General features: G+C 36.2%; 1 protein-coding gene across 1 annotated transcript; it reads right to left on the bottom strand.

The window, feature by feature from the left end:
• Positions 1-1067: 1067 nt before the first annotated feature.
• On the bottom strand, positions 1068-6727 carry il1fma (interleukin-1 family member A). Its single transcript, NM_001290418.1, is given in 7 exon segments — positions 1068-1316; positions 3485-3624; positions 3961-4080; positions 4174-4519; positions 6307-6403; positions 6484-6590; positions 6716-6727. Coding segments are annotated over 7 exon segments (1071 nt in total).
• Positions 6728-25218: the final 18491 nt, after the last annotated feature.

The raw sequence follows: 25218 nt of genomic DNA, 5'->3' as shown, positions 1-25218 counted from the left end.
TGAGAATTAGTTTGAATGTAGATGCAATGTAACTTAAATTCTACAAAAGGCATTAAAGGGACCATCAAAATAAAGTAATACGATTTATTAAACAATGTAATGTATGTTTTCAGTTCTATAAAAACCATCACCAATGTTTCAGTAACTATTTAGCACAGGGTATCTGCAGGTTTAAAGTCAAATTTAAGACTTTATTTCCAAAACCACATATTTTAATTGTGTCAAAACAAGCAAAATCTAGTTAAAATATTTACAAATCTAAATAAAAAAAAATTAAATCTATAATAAACGTTTGCAAGTTATTGCAAGAAATATAATTCCACTATTTTAGCTAAATAGAGTTAAATATTTCATTGTTGTTAAAAGCTTTATTGAGATGGATTATTGGTGATTGGTCAGCCTGACTGGGTAACTTTACATAGACAGAGAAACAATGAAGACCTGTTTAAAACCGTTTAAGACCTACAGCACAGATTTCAGTAAATTCAAAAACTTTTACAGCCTAATATATATATTTTTTTAATTAAAGACTTTTTAAGACCCTGTGGATGCCCTCTATCAATACAATAAAATACACATGCTGATTTCAAAAATATCTATTTAAAAGCTGAATATAAAAATGACACTCATGATAAACACAACTGCATATAACAAGGTTAAATAAAACAAACAACTTCAGTAAATATTATGATTCATATCTACGCAATACTGCAACGGCAGTAAAACACAACACTCTTTGGAAAAGGCTGAATTCTTTTAGACAACCTTATCACGCTTGAATTGAAATAAGTGACAACATAAAGCTAAATTCCTGAATAGTCTCCAACAAACCCCAATCTGACCAGTATGCCTGTCGATTAGTTGCCAATCCAAAAAATTTATTCAGACTTTTAATAAAGCACTATAGGCTTTTGATCGTGTTAGATAGTAATGTCAGCTTATTGTGTCTGTATTGTGTCTGTAAGACATTAATTAGAGAATAGCTCATAAAGAAAATATCATAACTCTTAATGCAAGACATACAGTATACATCTACTGCACAAAAACGTTACATCACTGTGACGCTTTTAGCAAATCGCTTTCTCACTCTCAATTATGACGAAAAAGGTGTTGAGTGGTTTGTCACGCTCAACACCTTTGCCCATGTACACATTCGCGTCATTGTTGGCAATATTTTTGGTGCAGATAAACCATCCTCTGTGGAGAGCCGACTCAAACCGTTGGAAACAGTCTGGTCCACAAGACTTGTAGAACACAAGTGACCATTTCTCTGTGTCCCCGGCGCAGATCTTTTGCAGCTCGCTCTTACTGTAAGACTGAAAGACAGCACACATACCATGTTTAATGGAAGTCAGCACATGCTTATGGTATCTTGGAAGTAGTATTTCTTTTAATTCCTTTAACATTAAAAAATATTCTCAGACATTACAAAAATCTAATAATAAAAACAAAAATTACCACCATACTATTTAAACCAAAGTTGCCTGTGCAAACCAGAAATATATTGACTTGCTCTTATCAGTCACTCTTTACAATAAGATTTTATTAGTTCATGATAATGTATTTACTAACATTAAGTAATTATGAACAATACCTGTACATCATCTATTAATCATAGTTCAACATTTACTAATGCATTATTCACATCCAAATTCATGTTGTTTACATTAGTTAACACGCTGTGAGTAAACATGAACTAACAATGAACAATTGTTTTTTCATTACCTTACATTAACTAACATGAACAAATACTGTAACAATGTATGGTTCATTGTTTGTTCATGTTAGTAAACCAATTAGGTAACATTAATACAATCTTATTGTAAAGTGTTACCTACTTATCAATGATGTTTAATGATGTTTAACACTTTGTGACTAAAAGGCTGATAATTTGAGTGTTTACACTAACAGAAGAATGGCAATAAATGTATTTGACCCGCTGCATTAAAACTGGTTGACCAAGGAGATTGGTGCTTCTGTTCATGAGCCTTTAGCTGCTGAACTGACATTAAAACATTTGGTCCCACTTTATATTAAGTGTCCTTAACTACTATGTACTTACATAAAAATAAATACAATGTACTTACTGTGTTTATAATGTATTTGTGAACACTTGTGGTGCTTTTGAGTTGGGATAGAGGTTGGGTCATGAACAGGTTTGGTGGCATGGGTAGGTTTAAGGGTGGGTTAAGGTGTAGGGGATGGTCAACAGTGTATTTACAAATGTAATTACAAAAGTTAATTACAGATGTAATTACATACATGTATTTAATCAAGCATAAGTACACAGTACATACATGTATTTACACAATAAGTACATTGTAACAAACTATTAATTCCTGTGTAAGTACATATTAGTTAAGGCCATTTAATATAAAGTGGGACCAAACATTTTATTTTGCTTGGCTAGACCATTTTGTGTTTAAGCACCACCCAGGAACTGCAGTTCAGATAGGATTTGATGGTAAGTTTCACTTCATTTGATTTCATAGCTTGCAATTTTTTCCTGCAAACATTTGAATGTGTGCTGTAGTTGTAGGATTTGAAACAGAACTAAAAAAAGCTTATGCAATAAATAAACAAGAAAGAAGCTTTTTCTGTGCAACAAACGAGTGACAGAAGTGTAAAATTATTTTCACAAAGTGCTTTTTAATATTAGGAAGGGATTTTGCACGTCCACTCTGCTAATTGACAGTGAAAATAACATGGTTACGAACACAGATAAATGCGAACTATAAGCTCAAGCCGAAATCATCCTGGTGTGCACAAGCCTTTACATTAATAAACCAAATCATTAAATCTTTAATTTGAATAGCTAGCTAACTGCTGAGCAATACTGTAAAAAAATCCTCAGGAGTTTTGCAACAAAAACCTTGGAATGGAAAAGATAAAATAGATTTTACTGGGGTTTTTTCTAAATGAAAACAAAAAATCTTTAAAAATGGTGGCATTATGGTGGTGCAGTGGGTAGCAGGATCACCTCCCAGCAAGAAGGTTGCTGGTTTCAGCCCCAGCTTGGTCAGTCATTTTTTCTGTGTGGAGTTTGCATGTTCTCCCTGTGTTCACGTGGGTTTCCCCCAGGTGCTCCGGTTTCCCTCACAGTCCAAAAACATGCGGTACAGGTGAATTGAATAAGCTAAATTGTCAGTGTATGTATGTGTGTGAATGCAAGAGTATATGGGTGTTTCCCAGTGCTGGGTTGCAGCTGGAAAAGCATCCGCTGCGCAAAACATATGCTGGATAATTTAGCGGTTCATTCCGCTGTGGTGACCCCTGATTAATAAAGAGACTAAGCTTAAAAAAGAAAATGAACGAATTAATGAAATATCCTGAATGGGTTTGGAAGGACGTGAGGGTGAATACATATTTATTTTTAAGTGTCTTGAGTTCAAATACTCAAATCACAACCCCGACCTAATAATGCTTTCTAAACTCTGTTATAATCTTCAACATAACAATACATCAGCAATGAACAATGACTTACCACAACGGTTAAAATCTTCGTGTCTGCACCTTGCTTCGTGGTGCAGCTGAAAAAGTTTTGTGTTCCAGTGAAGTTCAACACAACAGGAACACCTGGATTGTCCACTGAGTTGACACGGTAAGAGTAGATGGTAATTGGTGCTGGTGGAAAAAAACATGAGGCATTGTAAATTATATTTCATTCATTTATTAATTTTACTTTGGCTTAGTCTCTTAATTATCAGTGGTCCCCACAGACGAATGAAGTACCAAATATTCTGGAATATGCTTTACACAGCGTATGCCCCTCCAGCTACAACCCAGTACTGGGAAATAAATAATATTATTATAATGTAGCACACTGCAACTTAAAAATCTAAGTTGTAAACAAATAAGTGTAATTTTGTTTAGATGAAAGATTGGGCAGGCAAAGATAAAGCAGTGTTATGGAAATAGGGCAGTTTCAAAATGAGTACAAGAATACTTTTTGATACTGACCTGACATGGTGCTACTCAAACATATTTGGCGATTATCTGGTGTGACATACTTTTCGTTGAATAAACTCTTCAAAAACAAGTTTTTCTTTTCTTTTTTGAAATGCAAAACCTTTGCAGAACCTGAAAAAAATAGAGGGTTAATTTACATTCTGCATAGGATTTATTCTTGTCATTTTTACAGTCAAATGGCGATAAATGCAACACATTTCTTACAAGAGCTAATTTTAGCATTTGTAGGCAAGACGACAACTTCATTCAATTGGCAGTTGGTCTTTCCACAGTCATTGCAAGGGTTGTCAGGGTCACAACCTCGAGCTACAACCATGTTGAAGCTTGCATCTTCCATGGAGACAATCAGCAGATTTTTGTCACTGAAAAGCTTGTCTTCGATTTCATCTTCGCACTCTGAATCTGATTCCGGTATCACATCTGCCTCCAACTCCACATCTCTCACCATCAGCAGGCTGAAACTCATGACTGTTCGCTCCTTGCTGTCGACACGGAGTTCCTCTGATTCACACTCTTCATTTGATTTGTTTTTGGATGGGTGATGTATCGTCTAAAAAAGATTTAAAGTAAAGATTGAAGAAAGAACACAAGTTTTAATCCTCGAGTAATTACTCCAAAATAAACTTTCACAATGTAATCCTGGAAAAGTATTGAAACAACCACACAAGCACATGTGATCAAAAACATTCAGTTTCACTTCTTTCTATTAAAGGTCACGTTTAAGTAAGTTAGATCAATCAAAGAAGTCTTTGGTGTATTAAATTGGAAAAATAACACACACACTCATTCATTGGTCACTTTGTGTATCATTGGACTGCTAGTTACCTCATACTACCTCCCTGTATATAATTAGGACACTGTCACTTTATCATATTATTTTTTTTTTGGCTTAACCTGCACTCTGCATTTCAATAACCGTCTGGTTTGTCTCAGCTGCCAAAACCGACCTCCGTAGAGTACAGCGAATACCCTTCCTACACTTCAAGAACTGTACTTTTCCAGAGTGAGTAAAAGGGCTCGCAAAATCACTCTGGACCTCTCACACCCAGCACACTTCCTGTTTGAACTATTACTTTCTGGTCGGCGCTTCAGAGCACCGAGCACAAAAACAGCAGGACAATTGGTGCAGGAATTCTCAGGAATTGTAATTTACTGAGTAGTTTTAAAAACTTTTACTTTCCTTTGAGTACATTTGTAGTGCTGTATCTGTACTTTTACTCCACTATTTTCCTTCAACCTGCAGTCACTACTTTATTTTTTCTTTTCTATGGGCATTAATAAAAAATAACCTGTGATTCCTGTCCAATCAAATCACACATAGAAGGTAAATTGCATCATAATGAGCTACTTCAAGACATGGGCACTTTATAATTGCAGCAAACTGTTTGGAAGCTTTAAAAGCGGCCAAGATGTCAAAAATCTTCACACACATTGACCCGGACTGTTTAGATGCATGTCACTGATGAGAAGATGACGGATGTTTACTGTATGATAATCGAAATGGCCTTTAACACCCAGCAGGCACAAGACATCAACATGACATCCCCAACGTTGTGGGGACGTTGCATATTGTTTGAAAATGAACATCATTTTGATGTCAAAACTCAACATCAGGCGACGTCAATGTCCAGCATCCAACTTAAAATCAACCAAATGTCAACGTCTAATGATGTTGCAGCTTGGGGTTGTGTGGATGTTGCCACTATGACGTCTATCAGATGCTAGATTTTGGCTGCCATACCTGACAAATAAATGTCAAAAAAGTTTTTGATGTCAACATGACGTTGGTTTAAGATGTTGGCTCGACATTGGATTTTGGTAACTTTCCAACACAACCTAAAATCAACCAAATATCATTTGAAGTTGTTATTAGTGATCAAAATAACGTTGTCCCTAGACGCTGGCTAGACACTGAATTTTGGTCAACCTAAATCTAACCTAATATTAACATCTTATGACGTTGTGTGTCTGCTGGGCAATAACTAGATGCACTACAGAATGTTACGTTTACACACACATCCACAAATTACATGTTAATGCATCAGCTTTCACAGCGTAATACTCACTGCTAACTACTCTTGAGTACTTTTAAAAGGGCTACATTTACTTATAATTTGAGTAATATTTACAACAGATACTTTTACTCGCACAACATTTTTAAGCAAGTAATGGTACTTGACAAAAGTATGATTTTTCACTACTCTTTCCACCACTGTATGCACCTTGGGTCTGAGAGTAAAGCAATTTCGATTCTCTGTATGTCCTGCACATGTGGTTGAATTGACAATCAAGCTGACTTTGACTTTGAATGTGTTTTTGAATGAAGGCGCAACTCACAAGTAAGGCGGATCCTTCAGTCAGAAGATCAGCCAATGATGTTGGAGTCAGATCCTCCACGTTTGTGTTGTTTATCATTAGGAGTTTATCTCCCGTGCTGGAAAAAAAGGGAGACAGGTTAAGGATATGGGAATTTATGAAGAAATAAATAAATAAAGGAAAAACAGACAAACATACCTTGTAAACATTCCTTTGTTGTGGTTTAAAAAACCTTTCACTTCATACAAGTGTTTCCCAGCACATTCAGTGTGGAACAGCTTAACCCCACCACAAACTGGACTTCCCTAGAAAAAGCCACACGTCAAATGTTTTCAAATGGATACGTTTTCAAAATAAGATACTGATTACGTCTATGTATAGTGCAGTATCCATAATCAGCTACACATTTAACAAACTGAACTCCACATACCTCGGCTGCCATGATGATCTCGGTGGATATTACAAGGACTTGTGAGTCCGGAATCTGACACACGGCTTTATGAAGTCCAGTCAATGTGAGAATTTAGTAGAAAGAGGAAGCTGCATTTGATGTCACCGAGTGTGAGGGTTGGCTAAAAATAGAGAAGTAAAAGTCTCTGGGGAAGGACATGAAATCATAACCCGATACGCTGGCATAAGATAGCGTTTGGTCAATTATATTTGTAACAATTTGTTTCTTCTGCCAACAATAAATGTCTCAAACAATGCTGTAATAGAACATTTGTGCATTTTAAAGTAAATGTTTTGTTCCTGAATAAAACTATTTATACTATCAATTAAGACAATGATTCAATGATCTATTGATAAAGACAGCAGATTCTATTTTATTGTTCTTAGCATTTATGGAAAGCCACAGCACAGGTGCACTTAAGGCATGTCTGAATCCACTTCTATGATTTTAAAGATGGGATTAACAGTTGGGTCCTTCCTGTTGATGACCCTTGTCCTAATTTCTATCTGAATTTCACACTCTGGGTTTTTGCTTTTGAATTTTAGAATACTGATTTTTACTGTCACCTCACTGCAAGAAGATCACTGGTTTGATTGCGATTGGGCTAGTTGGCATTTCCGTGTGGAGTTGGCATGTTCTCCCTGTGTTGGCGTGGGTTTCCACGAGGTGCTCTGGTTTCCCCCACAGTTCAAAGATATGCACAATAGGTGAATTGAATAAGCAAAATTATCCATAGTGTATGGGTGTTTACAACACAGGTTCAAACAAACTACATACCCCTGTATACATTTCTGGAGAGGGCAAAATACATCACAGGAACTACATTTTTTTGCAGCTTTTCACTTTTTCAGATTTCTCGCAAGTGCACTTGTGCCTGCTGTTTTCATGTAAATCCACCAGAGGCCGTTGTCAACTGACTTACTGACCGACCGAAGCCCTCACCAGATTTTTACCACATTTTCAGATTTTACCACATTCTAACCCTGTTACTTACTTGTTTATTTATTTAATTTTTTTGGCTTCTGTTTTTGTCTTACCTGCTTTCTGAAACCGTTCTTCACTGGACTTGATACCTCATTGTAGCAGTCAACTCTGCTCTCAAGTCCACTAACGTACATGTCGAGCTACCGGACAAACTGGTTACCGCGGTAAAGAGGTACATGTTGAGCTACCAGACAAACTGGCAACAGCAGAAAAGCCGTACATACGGAGGTAAGCAGTCAGCTGGTAAAATAAATGAATGAATGAATGAATGAATGAATGAATGAATGAATGAATGAATGGTCCGTACAAAAAGATCTGTTTAAAAACACGTCTACAAAAATCTGCCATAAAAAAATCTGTTGTCTTAAATTTCAGATGTTCAAATTCAAATTAAGAGATTCAAATGTAAAACAAATTTTAATGGCACTTAATATTCACTTTTATTAAATTACAATTGTTAATCAATCAAATTAACACAATTTCAAATTCAGATAGTTGGCATATTTTAAGCTACATATTTGAAATGCCAGGAGCATGGTTTGAAAGGATTGCCCTTATTCTCTTTATGGGTGTGTTTTAGGTGTAACGTGCATTAAAGTCATCTCCCATTTCCTTAAAAATAGAGTTGTGGACATACAAATCAATTTCATTATTTATGTGCCGGACTTTAGCAGAAAAACTGAACGCTTCACTCTCTTCTCATGCGTGAGGCAGTACTGTCTTTTTCACAGAAGATGCAGTTATTGAAAGTTAAGTTTTAAAACAGACATTGCTGATTTTAGGGGCAGTTGAGGTCTAATGGTTAGAGAGTTAGACTTGTAACCCAAAGGTTGCTGGTTTGATTCCCAGTCCCGACAAAAACTGGAGTGAATGAATTGCACACTCTCCACTTTTGATACGCTAGATCAAGGGTGCCCAAACTTTTTCTTATGAAGGGCCAAAATCCAAGCTTGATTGATAGCTGTGGGCCAAAAGTAAATAGAGCAAACTGTATTACATTAACGTTGCCATGGGTAATTTCCTAATTTAGTTCCTAATATTTATAAATGCATAGAAACAAATACTACAACTATCTACTAATTTTTTCGAAAACTATCTACTAAGTTTTTTGAAAATATATGATGATTTTACATGCAAATACCTTCTGAAAGTGCCTTCTGAAATTATGATCCACAACGAACATTTTTCTCAGTCTGTTGTGTGTAGTTTCAGTAATTTTACTCTTTGTGCAAAGAATAGGTTATTTTTATTGCATTAATAACTAAACATAAACATAGGAGGCTGAGAAAAATGCAAATTGTAGAGAAAATTGTCAGATGAAACTCTACAAATATTATTTTAATGAACTTATTACAATAAAGCCATTAAAAAATTACACTGAAAATACACTATTCATGCTGAACCTGCCTTTGCAGCATTTGATTTGCAGCCTGATGTCTTCTGCTTTTCCTATTCGTCAAGTGGAAGTATGTAATTTTTTTCAAAACCTGATTCGTTTCCAACATTTAATTGAAACATTTAATTTCAGTTTGCTTTTTTGTAGCTCAACAATAAAAACAAACAAGCAAACAAACAAACAAACGTTTACATTAAAATAGAAATCACTTCACATTTGAAGAAATAAGAACATAATGTCTTAACTGTACACGGTTACACTCCCAAACCACAATCCTATGTACTTCCTAAAATAATAATATGAACAAAAAAGAGGAACTTCTTGGCTGCAAAGGAAGAAGCACTGGATCAGTTTATAGCTGTTGTCAGATTTGACAGGTTTTTTTGTACTTTGTCAATGAAAAGCAATCAGATCCATCCCCTCACATCCATCCACATCTACTTACAGCAACTGCAAAACACATACTTTAACATTCAAAAAGTATATTAAATCATATATCAAATTGCTTTATATAACTAGAGAAGAATATTATTAGTGGAAATTATTTAGTTTGTTCCACACACATTTGGGTGTGTTCGACAAACATTTATACAGAATTTAATTTCTGGTTAATGTCTGACATTTAGATACTGTGGTTTCCCACCAGCACGTAACAAACAAGTCTGAAGAGATGATAACCACAGTTTTGGAATTTATATACACACACACAACCAGATCTTTTCAATTCAGGTAGGGAATTTTATTTTTTGTAAATAATATCAAAAACTACTATACAATACAAACATATGTGCTGTATATTAGTTATACAACACAACTTTAACTTTACTTCCATTTCCTGCTTGTTCCTCCACAAACCTATGTGTTTCCTGCCAGATATTAATACACATTACAGAGAACAGGAAACAGTATCTAAAATGAGAATGGTCTGCAGAAGAGCATCTCTGAACAGAAAACACACTACTGCCTGTCAAAACAGGAAACTGTCTCTGCAACTCACAACAGAGAACAGAAGAGATGTGGTCAAATGAATCTCAATTAAAGCTGCATCATTCAGATGCACAAAAGTGTGGATCCCTCTTGCCTTGTATCAGATGTTCAGGTGGTGTAATGGTGTGAAGAAATGATCTTGACACATTTTGGGTCCCTTAGTCTTACCTGGTATTACTGCTGATCATGTCCATTCTTTTATGACCACAGTGTACATCTCGTGAAGCTATCCATAACATCACAAAGCTCAAACTGTTTTCTTAAGCATGGCTTTAATGAATTTACCCACCCGAAACAGCCTCCATGCTACAGTAGATCTATTGTAAATCTAACAGAGACATTTGGGATGTGCTATGCAGGCTTCATACACATTTTTACTACTAAAATGCCAGGACTTTTCCATTAAACTTTTAGGTAAATATTCATGTCCTAATGTTTTATGTAATGTCTATGCACATGTGGTAAATAGGGAAAAAAAGCAAGTTCAAATGCATTCGTTACAGCCAGGCCAGGTTCACCCCATTCCCAATTACATGATTCACCTCGCTCACATCAGCATGATTACTGTCACCTGAAAACTAATCACTCCCGCACCTGCACAACATCATCAGTCATCACTTTAGCCCCATAAAACCCTGCACGCCGATTCTCTCAGGGTCTGGTCTTGTTGCATTTGAGAAGGATGAACTCATACAGTAATTCCAATACACCGTAAAGCCCAAGTGAGAGTAGCTGACTTAAAAATTTTCTGAAAGTTAATTCTACTCATTTGAAAAAAGTTTTGAACTCAGTGTTGAAAATAACGAGTTAAATAAATACCTCATTACTTCAACTTAAATGGAGTAAGTTCACAGTACTCAGATTAGTTTTTTGAACTCAAATGGTTTGTAGCAATTCGTTTCCCTAAACAGTTTAATTGGCCTTAACTTATTGGGTTTTACAGTACTCAGTTGGTTTGAGTTCTCCATTTATTTTTATTGGGTTATACTGTGCTCAAATTGCTTCATTTACTCAAACGGATTAAGTTTACAGTAGTTTTTGAACTTCAATGATTTATTGCAATTTGTTTTCCCAAATGGTTTGAGTTACCTTAACTTTTTGGGTTTTACAGTGTAGCTGTCTGAAATACTTGCCTAGTCTGGTCCTGTTAATCTACAGTGCCTGCGTCTCTCCTCCTAGTGTTTTCCCTCCTGGTTGTGCGTCTCCCGATCTCCTCTGTGTCCACCTACACCATCAGTCTCTGGCTTACACCATTAGTCCACTGCTCATCCTCCTGTAATATCAAAGATTTTACCTGTTACCATATTCTCTGTCCTCATTATTATCCAATAATACACTGCCATTCATATTCAGTTCTGGCCTCAGTTCTGAACATATATATCTACTCAGTTCAGTTCTGGTCCCCCTCCTTGTGACAGTATTAAAGCTTCTCAAAAATATGCAACAATCTATGTCATTTGTTTATTTTTATATCTGTAAAATTAGTTTAGGAAGTATCTTGCTGTCTGTGTGAAAATATTTTAGAAATGTTGGCATATGTTTTAGACTTAATTAAGTGAAGTTTAATTTTTAAACTAATTTCGAGAGGAGCATGTGCTCATGATTGACCCAGCTGGTCCACATTAGCTAATCATGATCCTCCAATCAAAGTCACTATATATATCATAATTTCCTTTCTACAACTATCTTCGTCTGGAAGAAACCCCCCTCCTTCCCCCTTTATCCAGAATGGGTGGCGCGGTGGCTCAGTGACTAGCACTGTTGCCTCATAGCAAGAATACCAATGTTGTTGGGTCCTCGCTGAGCCATCTGGTATTTCTGTGTGGAGTTTGCATATTCTCCCTGTGTCTGCGTGTGTTTCCCCCGGGTTCCCTCCCACCATCCAAATGTGCTATTATTGATAAGCCTAAACATTTTTATAATATCTCACTCTTAGGAAGTTCGCCTTGGCCTCAGCAGCGGGGGAGTTTGAGATCGACCTGAGCTCAATCTCCCCTCGTCCTGCAAAAGGGGGGGAGCCCTAGGCTTGAGGATCCCTTGAGCTTAGGGCTCTCTCCCAGGACAGCATGCCAAACAAGCTATGCATAAATCATGAGCTAAGTGTGAACACTTGAATAGAATATCAATTAGATTTTAACACCCAGTTATGCTCTCACCTGTAGTGAGAGAGTGTTTCTGGACTTTACAGTCAAAGTGTAGCATGAATTATTATAAATGTGAGTGAAAGAGAGGTGAAATTGCGAATTGTTTTTTTTTTTTTTACCCCACACAAAGAACGTCACATGAGGAGATGAACCTTAATTGAATTTAAAATTTACCCAACATTATTATCTCAAATACACTCAAGTACACAGATATGTATTAAACAAATTTCCATGACTTTTCCAAAACATTTGGGGCCTATTTTGTGCTTCCAAAACTTCCCAGGCATGTAAAATGCCTTGTCAAATTTCATTGACTTTTCCTGGTTGTCCAAGACTGTATGAACGCTGTGAATGACAGGTTTATGTTGAAAAATCTGCTGTCTTTGTATGATGCTGTGATTGTGTATACAGTATGAACCCGATATTTTGAGAAATGACCCTATGGCTAAATCTACAGTATAACACAAACATTTAAGGCAGCTCTGAATGCAAACATCTGTGAAAATCAGACACTACAAAGAAAAGAATTATGTGTGGGCTGTGGTAAAGTTAGTGATTTGACTTTTAGTCATGAAATACCACCATGAAATACCCTTTGCCACCTTGTAATGCACTCTCTGAATTAGTCATTGCACACAATGGGCCCTAACAAACACTAAGAGCAATGTGCCGAAAGTGTTTTTTGCTACGTTTAGACTTTGCACTTAAACTGTTAAAATAAAGCCCCATGATTTCAATATGCCACGAATTAGTCATTTCATTTCCACTTATCTGTAAAAACATCAGGTAGCTTGTTTGAAAAGAGTATGAGCAAGAAATATGGAACAGAAAAACTAGTAAACAAACATAACAAGAATACTTTCTGTTATTGCTTTCAGTATTAAGAGGAATATGGTGTATTTGTGATGTATCTGTTAGTTAGTTTAATGAACAAAACACCACATTTTTATGCTCGAATAGAGTTCTACATATTTTGTAACAATGGGGTATATGCACAGCTTGGTCAATCACGAAAACTGAAATTAAGCTTAAATTTTAACAAAACTAATAATGAATACAATGGGCCCTATCATACACCTGGAACAAGAAGGAGCAAGACATTTATGGTGTGATTTGTTGCTATTTTCAGAGTAGCGCAACCCTAATTTTCACTTCTTGCACCACGTTTTTTAAATGGCGAATCTATTTGCGTCAATTTGTGGACTGCTGGTCAAAAACAGAGGTGTGTTAAAGGGCACCAAGGTTACCCCTTTTTTCAGATTTAATATAAGTCTTTTGCGTCTCTAGAATGTGTATATAAAGTTTCAGCTCAAAACACCCATCAGATTTTTCATTATACCTTTTACAAGATGCTGTTTTATACACATTTCCAGCAGGGGGTTTTGTCTTACTGCGCCTTTAAGGCGAGTTCTGCCCGCCTACTGTTTCTACGTGCACAGAGATACACACGCACACCGCAGCTGGCGCACACACACACACACACACACACACACACACACACACACACACACACACACACACACACACACACACACACACGCAGGCAGGCAGACAGACAGAGCGCGCTTAGCACTGTTTTTGCACTCAAATGTGACATTATACAGGCTAACCTCCACTGCTGTGTGGATATCTGTTATGCTAATGTACAAAATATACCTGATTTAACTTCCACAAACCAGGATTGAAGCGTCTTTTTTATAATTGTTCTGACACGCGGCTGTGCTGATGAAGTAAAGCTGAAGTAAATCGCTGTAATTAATTACACACGTGCACTGTTTTAAAACACTTTAAACATGTGAAACTTACCCTTAATCACATTTGATGATGATTGCTGATCCTAGCGAACAAAACAGACCTCTTATTCCCGGTTGCTTTGCCTATGTCTGCCTGGTCTTGTTGACATATACACAAGACTACCGGAACATGTTAATGCGCGCAGCTGTCAATCAATTCGGTGGGCGGGGGGACCGCACTCCTACGTAAAGTTGCGGTCGGTCTGAAAACCGCTCCAATTGGTCCACCGTTTTTATGTTGTTAAATTGAAAAAAAAAGGACTGGGTGTGTTTATATCACCCCAATATGATGGTCTATACACCATATATACACGTTTGTCCAAATAGCTTGAAAAGTAGATTTTTCATCATAGGTGCCCTTTAAGGCACATCGTTGGCGTGTTGCTATTTTGAAGAACTGAAACTGACCTCCATGCCTCATCTCAGGAGGCTTTTTCAATTTATTCATGAAAATTTGCATTTGTGTAATGTTATGATTATTAGAAGTATTTATTATATGCATATTTGTATTTGTTTTAATAAAAACAACTTTAGATTTGTCCACCTGTTGGGTTTTGGAGATGTATGCATTACTATATGGGGCATACGAATAGGTGTTTTTGGATATAACTTTGGATATAAGTTTTTTGACCACACTTCGCCATTATTGTTCATTTATTCGTTTGCTGGAAATTAGAACTGAATTTAGAAATAGTTTTGAAACAAATCTTAGTGCTTAACAAACAAAATTAAATAGGGGTAATGAATATCTTGTGCGGCTGGGTCAGTTGACATTTCTTTATGGAGTTTGCATGTTCTCCCCATGTTCTGTTCTCCCCGTATTCACATGGGTTTCCTCCAGGTGATCCAGTTTCCTCCAAAGACATGCGCTATAGGTGAATTGAGTAAGCTAAATTGGTGATAGCAGGGGTTTTCAAAGTGTGAGGCGCGCCTCCCCTGGGGGGCGCCAGAGCATGTCAGGGGAGGCGCGGGAAAAAATATAATATAATAAAAATATAATTATTAAGTTTAATTATTATATGTATTTTTTATTATATTTAAATGTTTTAATTAAACAAAGCAAAAAAATAAATAATACGTCAAATATAAGAAAACATTTTTTACCCAGAAGGCCATAGCTGTGAATTCGCTTCTGTTTGGCAAGCCCGCCAATACAGGTATATGCCTGCTAATACAATGGGTCGGTTTCTGAGACATCCCCCCCCCCCCCCCCCCGACCCCACCCCACCCACCCCATTTCAAAGCTGTAATGAAGCTCACGGCCCTTTGGCCGCCGGGAAGAAGGAGGCGGAGAACCGACGCAGTTTTAAATTGATTTATTAATAAACTGAAAGCGAAAGTAAAATATGTCCGGGCCCGGTCCTCTCTCGGCTTCCTCTGCCCTCGTTCCTCTTTTATGATCCAGAGCTCCTTCCGTGGGATCCGAGGCAGGTGCGCACCGCAGGTGTATTCACTTACTCGGTGGCCTCACTCCGTTCCCACGGCTCTCGGCCACGTCCCCTTGCCACAAAAGCCTTCAAGTTCAGGGCTTAAACCCAAAAGACGACGATATGATGATCAGTATTTGAGTTTAGGATTTAAGTGGACAGGACCAGCTGATGAACCACGACCTTTATGTGTGGTTTGTCAAGATATTTTGGCTAATGACAGCATGAGACCCGCTAAACTTCGACTGTTTTGACTGGGATGGACAGTTCTTGGATCTGTTCTATTCATATTGAACCATCATCCTAGTTTTAAAAACGTTATATTAAAATACTTGTTATTACTCTGTAAATAATTGCACTTTCATGCAAATGATGATAAAAGTGAGTTAACAGTCTGACATCTGTCTGTGTCTTTATATATACTGTATATATATACATACATATATACATATATATATATATATATATATATATATATATATATATATATATATATATATATATGTGTGTGTGTGTGTGTGTATGTGTGTGTGTGTGTCTGTGTGTGCGCGTGCGTGCGTGTTTGGGAGGAAGGGGGGCGCCAATGGATAAGTTGTGTCAAAAGGGAGGCCCACTGTCTTAGACTTTGAAAAACCCTGGGTTATAGTGTATGTGAGAGTGTGTGGGTGTTTCTCAGTGTTGGGTTGTAGCTGGAAGGGCATCCACTGCGTAAAAAATGTACTGAATAAGTTGGTGGTTTGTTCCACTGTAGCGATCCCAGAATAATAAAGGGACTTAGGTAAAAAGAAAATAAATGAATAAATATCTTCAGTGGAGTGTGAACAACACTGTTTCTTTATCCACAAAAATAAAAAGTAAAGAGAAAGTTGAGAGTCCGAATGGAGGAGGCTTGTTTTTTATCCTCATGCTTTATCCTCAGGCTGCAGATAGTCTGTTTAACTGTTTTCTTGCTAGTAAAGCATTCATTTTTTTCACTTACAAATTCTGCCATGTAAATAGCAAATGTGCCATGGCGTGACGCAACTGACTCTTGAAGGGAATGGGAGATGATACTCTGATTGCTCAAAACACCCATAACCCATTAAGAGAATAAGCACAACCCTGTTAGACTGTCCTTAAAATAGCAAAAGCTGATTGGGACACACCTTTAATGCTTTTGCGCCATGCATTTTAGATTCTGCGCCTAAATCATTTAAATAGAGCCCAATTTGTTGCATTGACATCAAATTAACCAAAATCTTTGATGTTAGCTGCTAGCTAACACAATAGCCCAATTGCATGTGCTGATGAAACTAGCGAAGATATTATTACTACACACTTGTACAGCTAAGCAACAATTTTGTGGTCTTTGTACCATTAAAATCTAGGTTTTATAGCTTAAACGATCCTCATTACTACAAATAGTTATTTACTTAATAAAGCTGCAAAACTAAATATGGAAAGATCTTATTTTAATTGTTTTAAAATTTTAGGTTGCCAAAAAATAATAATAATTCATAAAAAATAAAACAATTCAGTTCGATCAGTCAGTCATTCAATCAGGCGACATCGGCTTCTGGTGGATCCATGTGAGAACAGCAGGCGCGAATGGCACTCGCAAGAGAAATTTGTGATCTGAAAAAACATACACAGCGGCCTCTGGTGGATTCACGAAAACAAAAACTGTCAAAAAACGTATCTCCGGAGATGTATTTGGTTCTCTAAAGAAATGTATATAGCAGTACATTTTCAGAATGAGCCTGGGTTGTTTTAATCACACTGTACACAAAATAAGTTAATAAAAAATACACCATTGTTTTCCAAGTACTGGTTGCTGCTGGAAGGGCATCTGTGGTGTAAAAAATATGCTGGAAAAGTTGGTGGTTCATTCATTCCACTGTGGCAAGCATTGATAAACATGGAACAAATAATACATGAGTACCATTGTCGTGTAAACATGCCCTTAATGACCGCTGGTACAGTGGATCCTACAACTTTTCAAATGATTTAACAACAGTAACACACTATATCCCTTAATACCTTAACAAAGGCTATGTCAGCCAAACAAGAAGCAGGTCATCATAATGGGGAAACAAGACAACCGCCGTTGAGGACAGGTGATACCAAGGTCATCAAAACTGTTGAAAACCTCAACGCATTGCTCAATTCTGCTACACAGAGGTGAGTGGGCCTGAAACTCACATGTAACCCACATTTCTTTTTTCTAGACACTTTGCTATAAACACTCCATGTTACAAAGACTAAAATATGGAAAAGAAAAAAATCCCAAGAATATCCTTGTTTAAAAAGCACATTATATTGTACTTACACTTACTTTATTAAGTACACCTGTCCAACTGCTGGTTAACGCTAATTTCTAATCAGCCAATCGCATTGCAGCAACTCAATGCATTTTGGCATGTAGACATGGTCAAGATGATCTGCTGCAGCTCAAATCGAGCATCAGAACGGGGAAGAAAGGTGATTTAAGTGACTTTGAACATGGCATGGTTGTTGGTGCCAGACGAGCTGGTCTGAGTATTTCAGAAACTGCAGATTTACTGGGATTTTCACACACAACCATCTGGATTTACAGAGAATGGTAAGAAAATTAGAACATATCCAGTGAGTGGCAGTTCTGTGGGTGCAAATGCCTTGTTGATGCCAGAGGTCAGAAAAGACTGGCCAGACTGGTGAATAGAAAGGCAACAGTAACTTAAATACACACTTATTACAACAGAGGTATGCAGAAGAGCATCTCTGAACGCACAACACATCCAACCTTGAGGCGAATGGGCTACAGCAGCTGAAGACCACACAAGGTGCCACTCAAGGTTAAAATTCGCACAGGCACACCAAAATTGCACAATAGAAGATTAGAAAAACATTACGTGGTCTAATGAGTCTTGATTCCTGCTCCGACATTTGGATAGTAGGATCAGAATTTTGGAGTCAACAACATGAAAGCATGAATCCATTCTACCTTAAATCAACAGTACAGGCTAGTGGTGGTGGTGTAATGGTGTGTGGGATATTTTCTTGGCACACTTTGGGCCCATTAGTACCAATTGAGCATTGTGTCAACGCCACAGCCTATCTGAGTAATGTTGCTGACCATGTCCATCCCTTGACCACAGTGTACTCATCTTTTGATGGTTACTTCCAGCAGGATAACGTGTCATGTCCTAAAGTGTAAATCATCTAAGACTTGTTTCTTGAACATGACAATGAGTTCACTGTACTCAAATTGCCTCCAAAGTCACCAGATCTCAATCCAATAGAGCACCTTTGGGATGTGGTGGAACAGGAGATTCGCATTATGGATGTGCAGCTGACAAATCTGCAGCAACTGCGTGATCCTATCATGTCAATATGAACCAAAATCTCTGAGGAATATTTCCAGTACCTTGTTGAATCTATGCCACGATGGATTAAGTCAGTTCTGAAGGCAAAAGGGGGTCCAACCCGGTAATTGTAAGGTGTACCTTATAAAGTGGCTGGTGAGTGTAAATTATAATTGCAGATAAACTATTTATATGCTTACTAACTCATTCACTTTTTCTGATTTTGATTGTAATGTAATAACATGCACCTTGTGTAAAGCTGCTTTGGAGCAATAATTATTACTACTCAAATTAACTTGAATTATATTGACTCAGATCTATCTAGACAGTTCAGACGTCATTTAGATTTTGAGCCAAGTCTTAAAAGAAATTCTAGTGATTAAATGACAGACAGATACGATATACATGCACTGTTTAGTTATAACTGAAAGAAACATCAGCATTTTCATGTTAATAAATGGGGGAAAAAAGAAGAAGACTTAAAAGCTGAACTAAAATGTGTTAGGATGAAGTGGTTACCACATATAGATTTACCCAGAATGGAGAAACAGAAAGATGACACCACCGATAATGACCCCACAACCACAGTGGCTAGTTATTAGACTATGTTTCCCTCTAATGGACGTTTAGATTCTATGTGCTGATGTATGTCCGCTTACAGTGCTCTGAATTTATTTTAAATGCTAAATAATTGATCATTTAAAATCAGAACAGAAACACTACAGATAACTCTATTAAATGATCTGTTGTAATGCTTGTGAAATGCCAAAGATATCAATTATCTAGAACTAAGAGAAGGTGAAATATATGCATCTGAAAACAATTATGACTATTTTGGAAAGATCTGAAAAGTGAATAACAAAACTGATGTGGGATAGCATCCTCACAATTTCCATTGTGTGGCATATTGACTAGGTTTACAGGGTTTTATGGTGCTGCTATTAGACCTTACGAGTCCTAGTCACCATTACCCATCTGAAAAATGCGAAAAAGAGCTGCAATTTAATAATAAATAAGCATGAATTGTCATGTTTAAATATTTGCAAGCTGTGTTATATTAAATGTCATAATTCTAATGTTGTTAGAATTAGCCACACACTTTTGTCACATCTTTAGTTTTTGTAGTTTGTTAGCTTTTAATCAGCATGTAAAAGGTTATGATGAACCTTTTTTATAAGTATAACTTTCAAATACTCAGTGGTTTCCTGCCAAAATGTCAACAGTCAGTTTTACATAACTCCGCCAAACTCCACCAAACACAGACCAACAACTACATATATGGTAAAATATTACCAGGGGTGCTAAATGGCGCTCTGACTCATACATCAGAATGTAAAACCATCATAAAGTTCTTAAACATCCTCAAAGCCTTTATACGAAAAAGGTAACAAACACAACATGTGAAAAGATTTACCACCCACAGTTTTAAGGGTTGGCACATATAAACAAGTTTACTCAATCAGTCTGGCACACAAACAGGTTCCTCTCTGAAGTGATTGTGCCGTCCCAACAACTATACTTAGATAAAACAAACAAATATGCAGCCATTTGGTATTTTGGATTCATATATGGGTCACAAGTAGTAATTATGAGCTATGCAATAAGCATATCATAATATTTTCCTAGAACTTTGCTTAAATAGGAAAATTTACCATTTACTTTTCCTCAATTGGTTCAAAAACATATAAAAAGAATGAACGACGCATGTGAAATCTGTCTTATATGTGTATTTGATGACTAGTCTAAAAGATTTTGTGTATTAGATTTTAAATGACAGCACAATTTTTGTCTTGTTTTAGCAAAGCTGTCTTTGCTTGAACTCTTTTTCTCATTTATTATTTTTTTATTTGAATATGCAAGTAGTACACAAAATGGAATCACATACAAAGAAAACAAAACAACAAAAACATAAAAAACAATGTGTGTGTGCATATATGTAAACATTAGTGAATTTATAATCTTGATGGTCCAGAACAGGCACATGCACACACAGGGCTTAAACGCTTCAACACCGCTGATGAGAAACATTAGAGAATTTGTAAATCTAGATAGTACCGGGATAAACAATGGTAAATTTATAAACTATATGGTCCAGAATCAACAAAATTGAATTTATAATCTTGAAGGTCCAGGATCAACATTAGTTAATTTATAATCTTGATGGTCCAGGATCAACAATAGTGAATTTATTATCTTGATGGTCCAGGATCAACATGAGTGAATTTAAATCTTGATGGTCCAGGATCAACATGAGTGAATTTACAATTTTGATGGTCCAGGATCAACATTAGTGAATTTTAATCTTGATGGTCCAGGATCAACATTAGTAAACTTATTATCTTGATGATCCAGGATCAACATTAGTGAATTTTTAAATTTGATGGTCCAGGATCAACTTGAATGAATTTATAAACTTGATGGTCCGGGATCAACATTAGTGAATTTATTATCTTGATGGTCCAGGATCAACATAAGAGTTTTAATCTTGATGGTCCAGGATCAACATTAGTGAATTTTAATCTTGATGGTCCAGGATCAACATTAGTGTCTTCATAATCTTGATGGTCCAGGACCAACATAAGTGAATTTACAATCTTGATGGTCCAGGATCAACATTAGTAAATTTTTATCTTGATGGTCCAGGATCAACTTGAGTGGATTCTTAATCTTGAAGGTTCAGGATTAACTTCAATGAATTTATATTCTTGTTGGTCCAGGATCAACACAAGTGAATTTTAATCTTGATGGTTCAGGATCAACATTAGTGAATTTAAATCGTGATGGTCCAGGATCAACATTAGTGAATTTTAATCTTGATGGTCCAGGATCAACATTAGTGAATTTATAATCTTGATGGTCCAGGATCAACATTAGTGAATTTATAATCTTGATGGTCCAGGATCAACAATAGTGAATTTATAATATTGATGGTCCTGGATCAACATTAGTGAATTTATAATCTTGATGGTCCAGGATACACATTAGTGAATTAATAATCTTGATGGTCCAGGATCAACATAAGATTTTAAATCTTGATGGTCCAGGATCTACATTAGTGAATTTTACTCTTGATGGTCCAGGATCAACATTAGTGAATTTTACTCTTGATGGTCCAGGATCAACATAAGAATTTTAATCTTGATGGTCCAGGATCAACATTAGTGAATTTTAATCTTGATGGTCCAGGATCAACATTAGTGAATTTTATCTTGATGGTCCAGGATCAACATTAGTAAATTTTTATCTTGATGGTCCAGGATCAACTTGAGTGGATTCTTAATCTTAAAGGTTCAGGATTAACTTCAATGAATTTATATTCTTGTTGGTCCAGGATCAACACAAGTGAATTTTAATCTTGATGGTTCAGGATCAACATTAGTGAATTTAAATCTTGATGGTCCATGATCAACATGAGTGAATTTGTAATCTTGATGGTCCAGGATCAACATTAGTGAATTTATAATCTTGATGGTCCAGGATCAACATTAGTGAATTTATAATCTTGATGGTCCAGGATCAACAATAGTGAATTTAGTCTTGATGATCCAAGATCAACATTAGTGAATTTTAATCTTGATGGTGCAGGATCAACATAAGTGAATTTACAATCTTGATGGTCCAGGATCAACATGAGTGAATTCATAATCTTGATGGTCCAGGATCAACATTAGTGAATTTATCATCTTGATGGTCCAGGATCAACATTAGTGAATTTATTTTCTTGATGGTCCAGGATCACCATTAGTGAATTTATAATCTTGATGGTCCATGATCTACATTAGTGAATTTTACTCTTGATGGTCCAGGATCAACTTTAGTGAATTTTAATCTTGATGGTCCAGGATCAACATTAGTGAATTTAGTCTTGATGGTCCAGGATCAACATCAGAGTTTTAATCTTGATGGTCCAGGATCAACATTAGTGAATTTTAATCTTGATGGTCGAGGATCAACATGAGTGAATTTTAATCTTGATGGTCCAGGGTCAACATTAGTGAATTTATAATCTTGATGGTCCAGGGTCAACATTAGTGAATTTATAATCTTGATGGTCCAGGATCAACAATAGTGAATTTATAATCTTGATGGTCCAGGATCAACATTAGTGAATTTAAATCTTGATGGTCCAGGATCAACAATAGTGAATTTAGTCTTGATGATCCAAGATCAACATAAGAGTTTTAATCTTGATGGTCCAGGATCAACATTAGTGAGTTTTTAATCTTGATGGTCCAGGATCAACAATAGTGAATTTATAATATTGATGGTCCTGGATCAACATTAGTGAATTTATAATCTTGATGGTCCAGGATCAACAATAGTAAATTTAGTCTTGATGATCCAAGATCAACATAAGAGTTTTAATCTTGATGGTCCAGGATCAACATTAGTAAATTTAAATCTTGATGGTCCAGGATCAACATAAGTGAATTTACAATCTTGATGGTCCAGGATCAACATTAGTGAATTTATCATCTTGATGGTCCAGGATCAACATTAGTGAATTTATTTTCTTGATGGTCCAGGATCAACATTAGTGAATTTATTTTCTTGATGGTCCAGGATACACATTAGTGAATTTATAATCTTGATGGTTTGGGATCAACATTAGTGAATTTATAATCTTGATGGTCCAGGATCAACATTAGTGAATTTTAATCTTGATGGTCCAGGATCAACATTAGTGAATTTAGTCTTGATGGTCCAGGATCAACATAAGAGTTTTAATCTTGATGGTCCAAGATCAACATAAGAGTTTTAATCTTGATGGTCCAGGATCAACATTAGTGAATTTATAATCTTGATGGTCCAGGATCAACAATAGTGAATTTATAATCTTGATGGTCCAGGATCAACATTAGTGAATTTAAATCTTGATGGTCCAGGATCAACAATAGTGAATTTTACTCTTGATGGTCGAGGATCAACATGAGTGAATTTTAATCTTGATGGTCCAGGATCAACATTAGTGAATTTATAATCTTGATGGTCGAGGATCAACATTAGTGAATTTAAATCTTGATGGTCCAGGATCAACATTAGTGAATTTAAATCTTGATGGTCCAGGATCAACATTAGTGAATTTTACTCTTGATGGTCCAGGATCAACATTAGTGAATTTTACTCTTGATGGTCCAGGATCAACATTAGTGAATTTAAATCTTGATGGTCCAGGATCAACATTAGTGAATTTTACTCTTGATTGTCCAGGATCAACATGAGTGAATTTTAATCTTGATGGTCCAGGATCAACATTAGTGAATTTAAATCTTGATGGTCCAGGATCAACATTAGTGATTTTACAGTCTTGATGGTCCTGGATCAACAATAGTAAATTTATAATCTTAATGGTCCTGGATCAACACAAGTGAATTTTATTCTTGATGGTCCAGGATCAAAATTAGTGAATTTTAGTCTTGATGGTCCAGGATCAACAATAGTGAATTTATAATCTTGATGGTCTAGGATCAACACAAGTGAATTTTAATCTTGATGGTCCAGGATCAACATAAGAGTTTTAATCTTGATGGTCCAGGATCAACATTAGTGAATTTTACTCTTGATGGTCCAGGATCAACATTAGTGAATTTAAATCTTGATGGTCCAGGATCAACATTAGTGAATTTTACTTTTGATGGTCCAGGATCAACATTAGTGAATTTTACTCTTGATGGTCCAGGATCAACATTAGTGAATTTTACTCTTGATGGTCCAGGATCAACATTAGTGAATTTATAATCTTGATGGTCCAGGATCAACAATAGTGAATTTTACTTTTGATGGTCCAGGATCAACATTAGTGAATTTTAATCTTGATGGTCCAGGATCAACATGAGTGAATTTTAATCTTGATGGTCCATTATCAACAATAGTGAATTTAAATCTTGATGGTCCAGGATCAACATTAGTGATTTTACAGTCTTGATGGTCCTGGATCAACAATAGTAAATTTATAATCTTAATGGTCTTGGATCAACACAAGTGAATTTTATTCTTGATGGTCCAGGATCAAAATTAGTGAATTTTAGTCTTGATGGTCCAGGATCAAAACTAGTGAATTTATAATCTTGATGGTCCAGGATCAACATTAGTGAATTTTAATCTTGATGGTCCAGGATCAACATTAGTAAATTTTACTCTTGATGGTCCAGGATCAACATGAGTAAATTTACAATCTTGATGGTCCAGGATCAACATTAGTGAATTTTACTCTTGATGGTCCAGGATCAACATTAGTGAATTTAAATCTTGATGGTCCAGGATCAACATTAGTGAATTTTACTCTTGATTGTCCAGGATCAACATGAGTGAATTTTAATCTTGATGGTCCAGGATCAACATTAGTAAATTTAAATCTTGATGGTCCAGGATCAACATTAGTGATTTTACAGTCTTGATGGTCCTGGATCAACAATAGTAAATTTATA

The sequence above is a fragment of the Danio rerio genome, chromosome 11 (assembly GCF_049306965.1).
Source record: "Danio rerio strain Tuebingen ecotype United States chromosome 11, GRCz12tu, whole genome shotgun sequence".
Classification (NCBI taxonomy): Eukaryota; Metazoa; Chordata; class Actinopteri; order Cypriniformes; family Danionidae; genus Danio; species Danio rerio.
The sequence above is the reverse complement of the archived record's forward strand: the minus strand, read 5'-3'. Positions and strand labels throughout refer to the sequence as shown.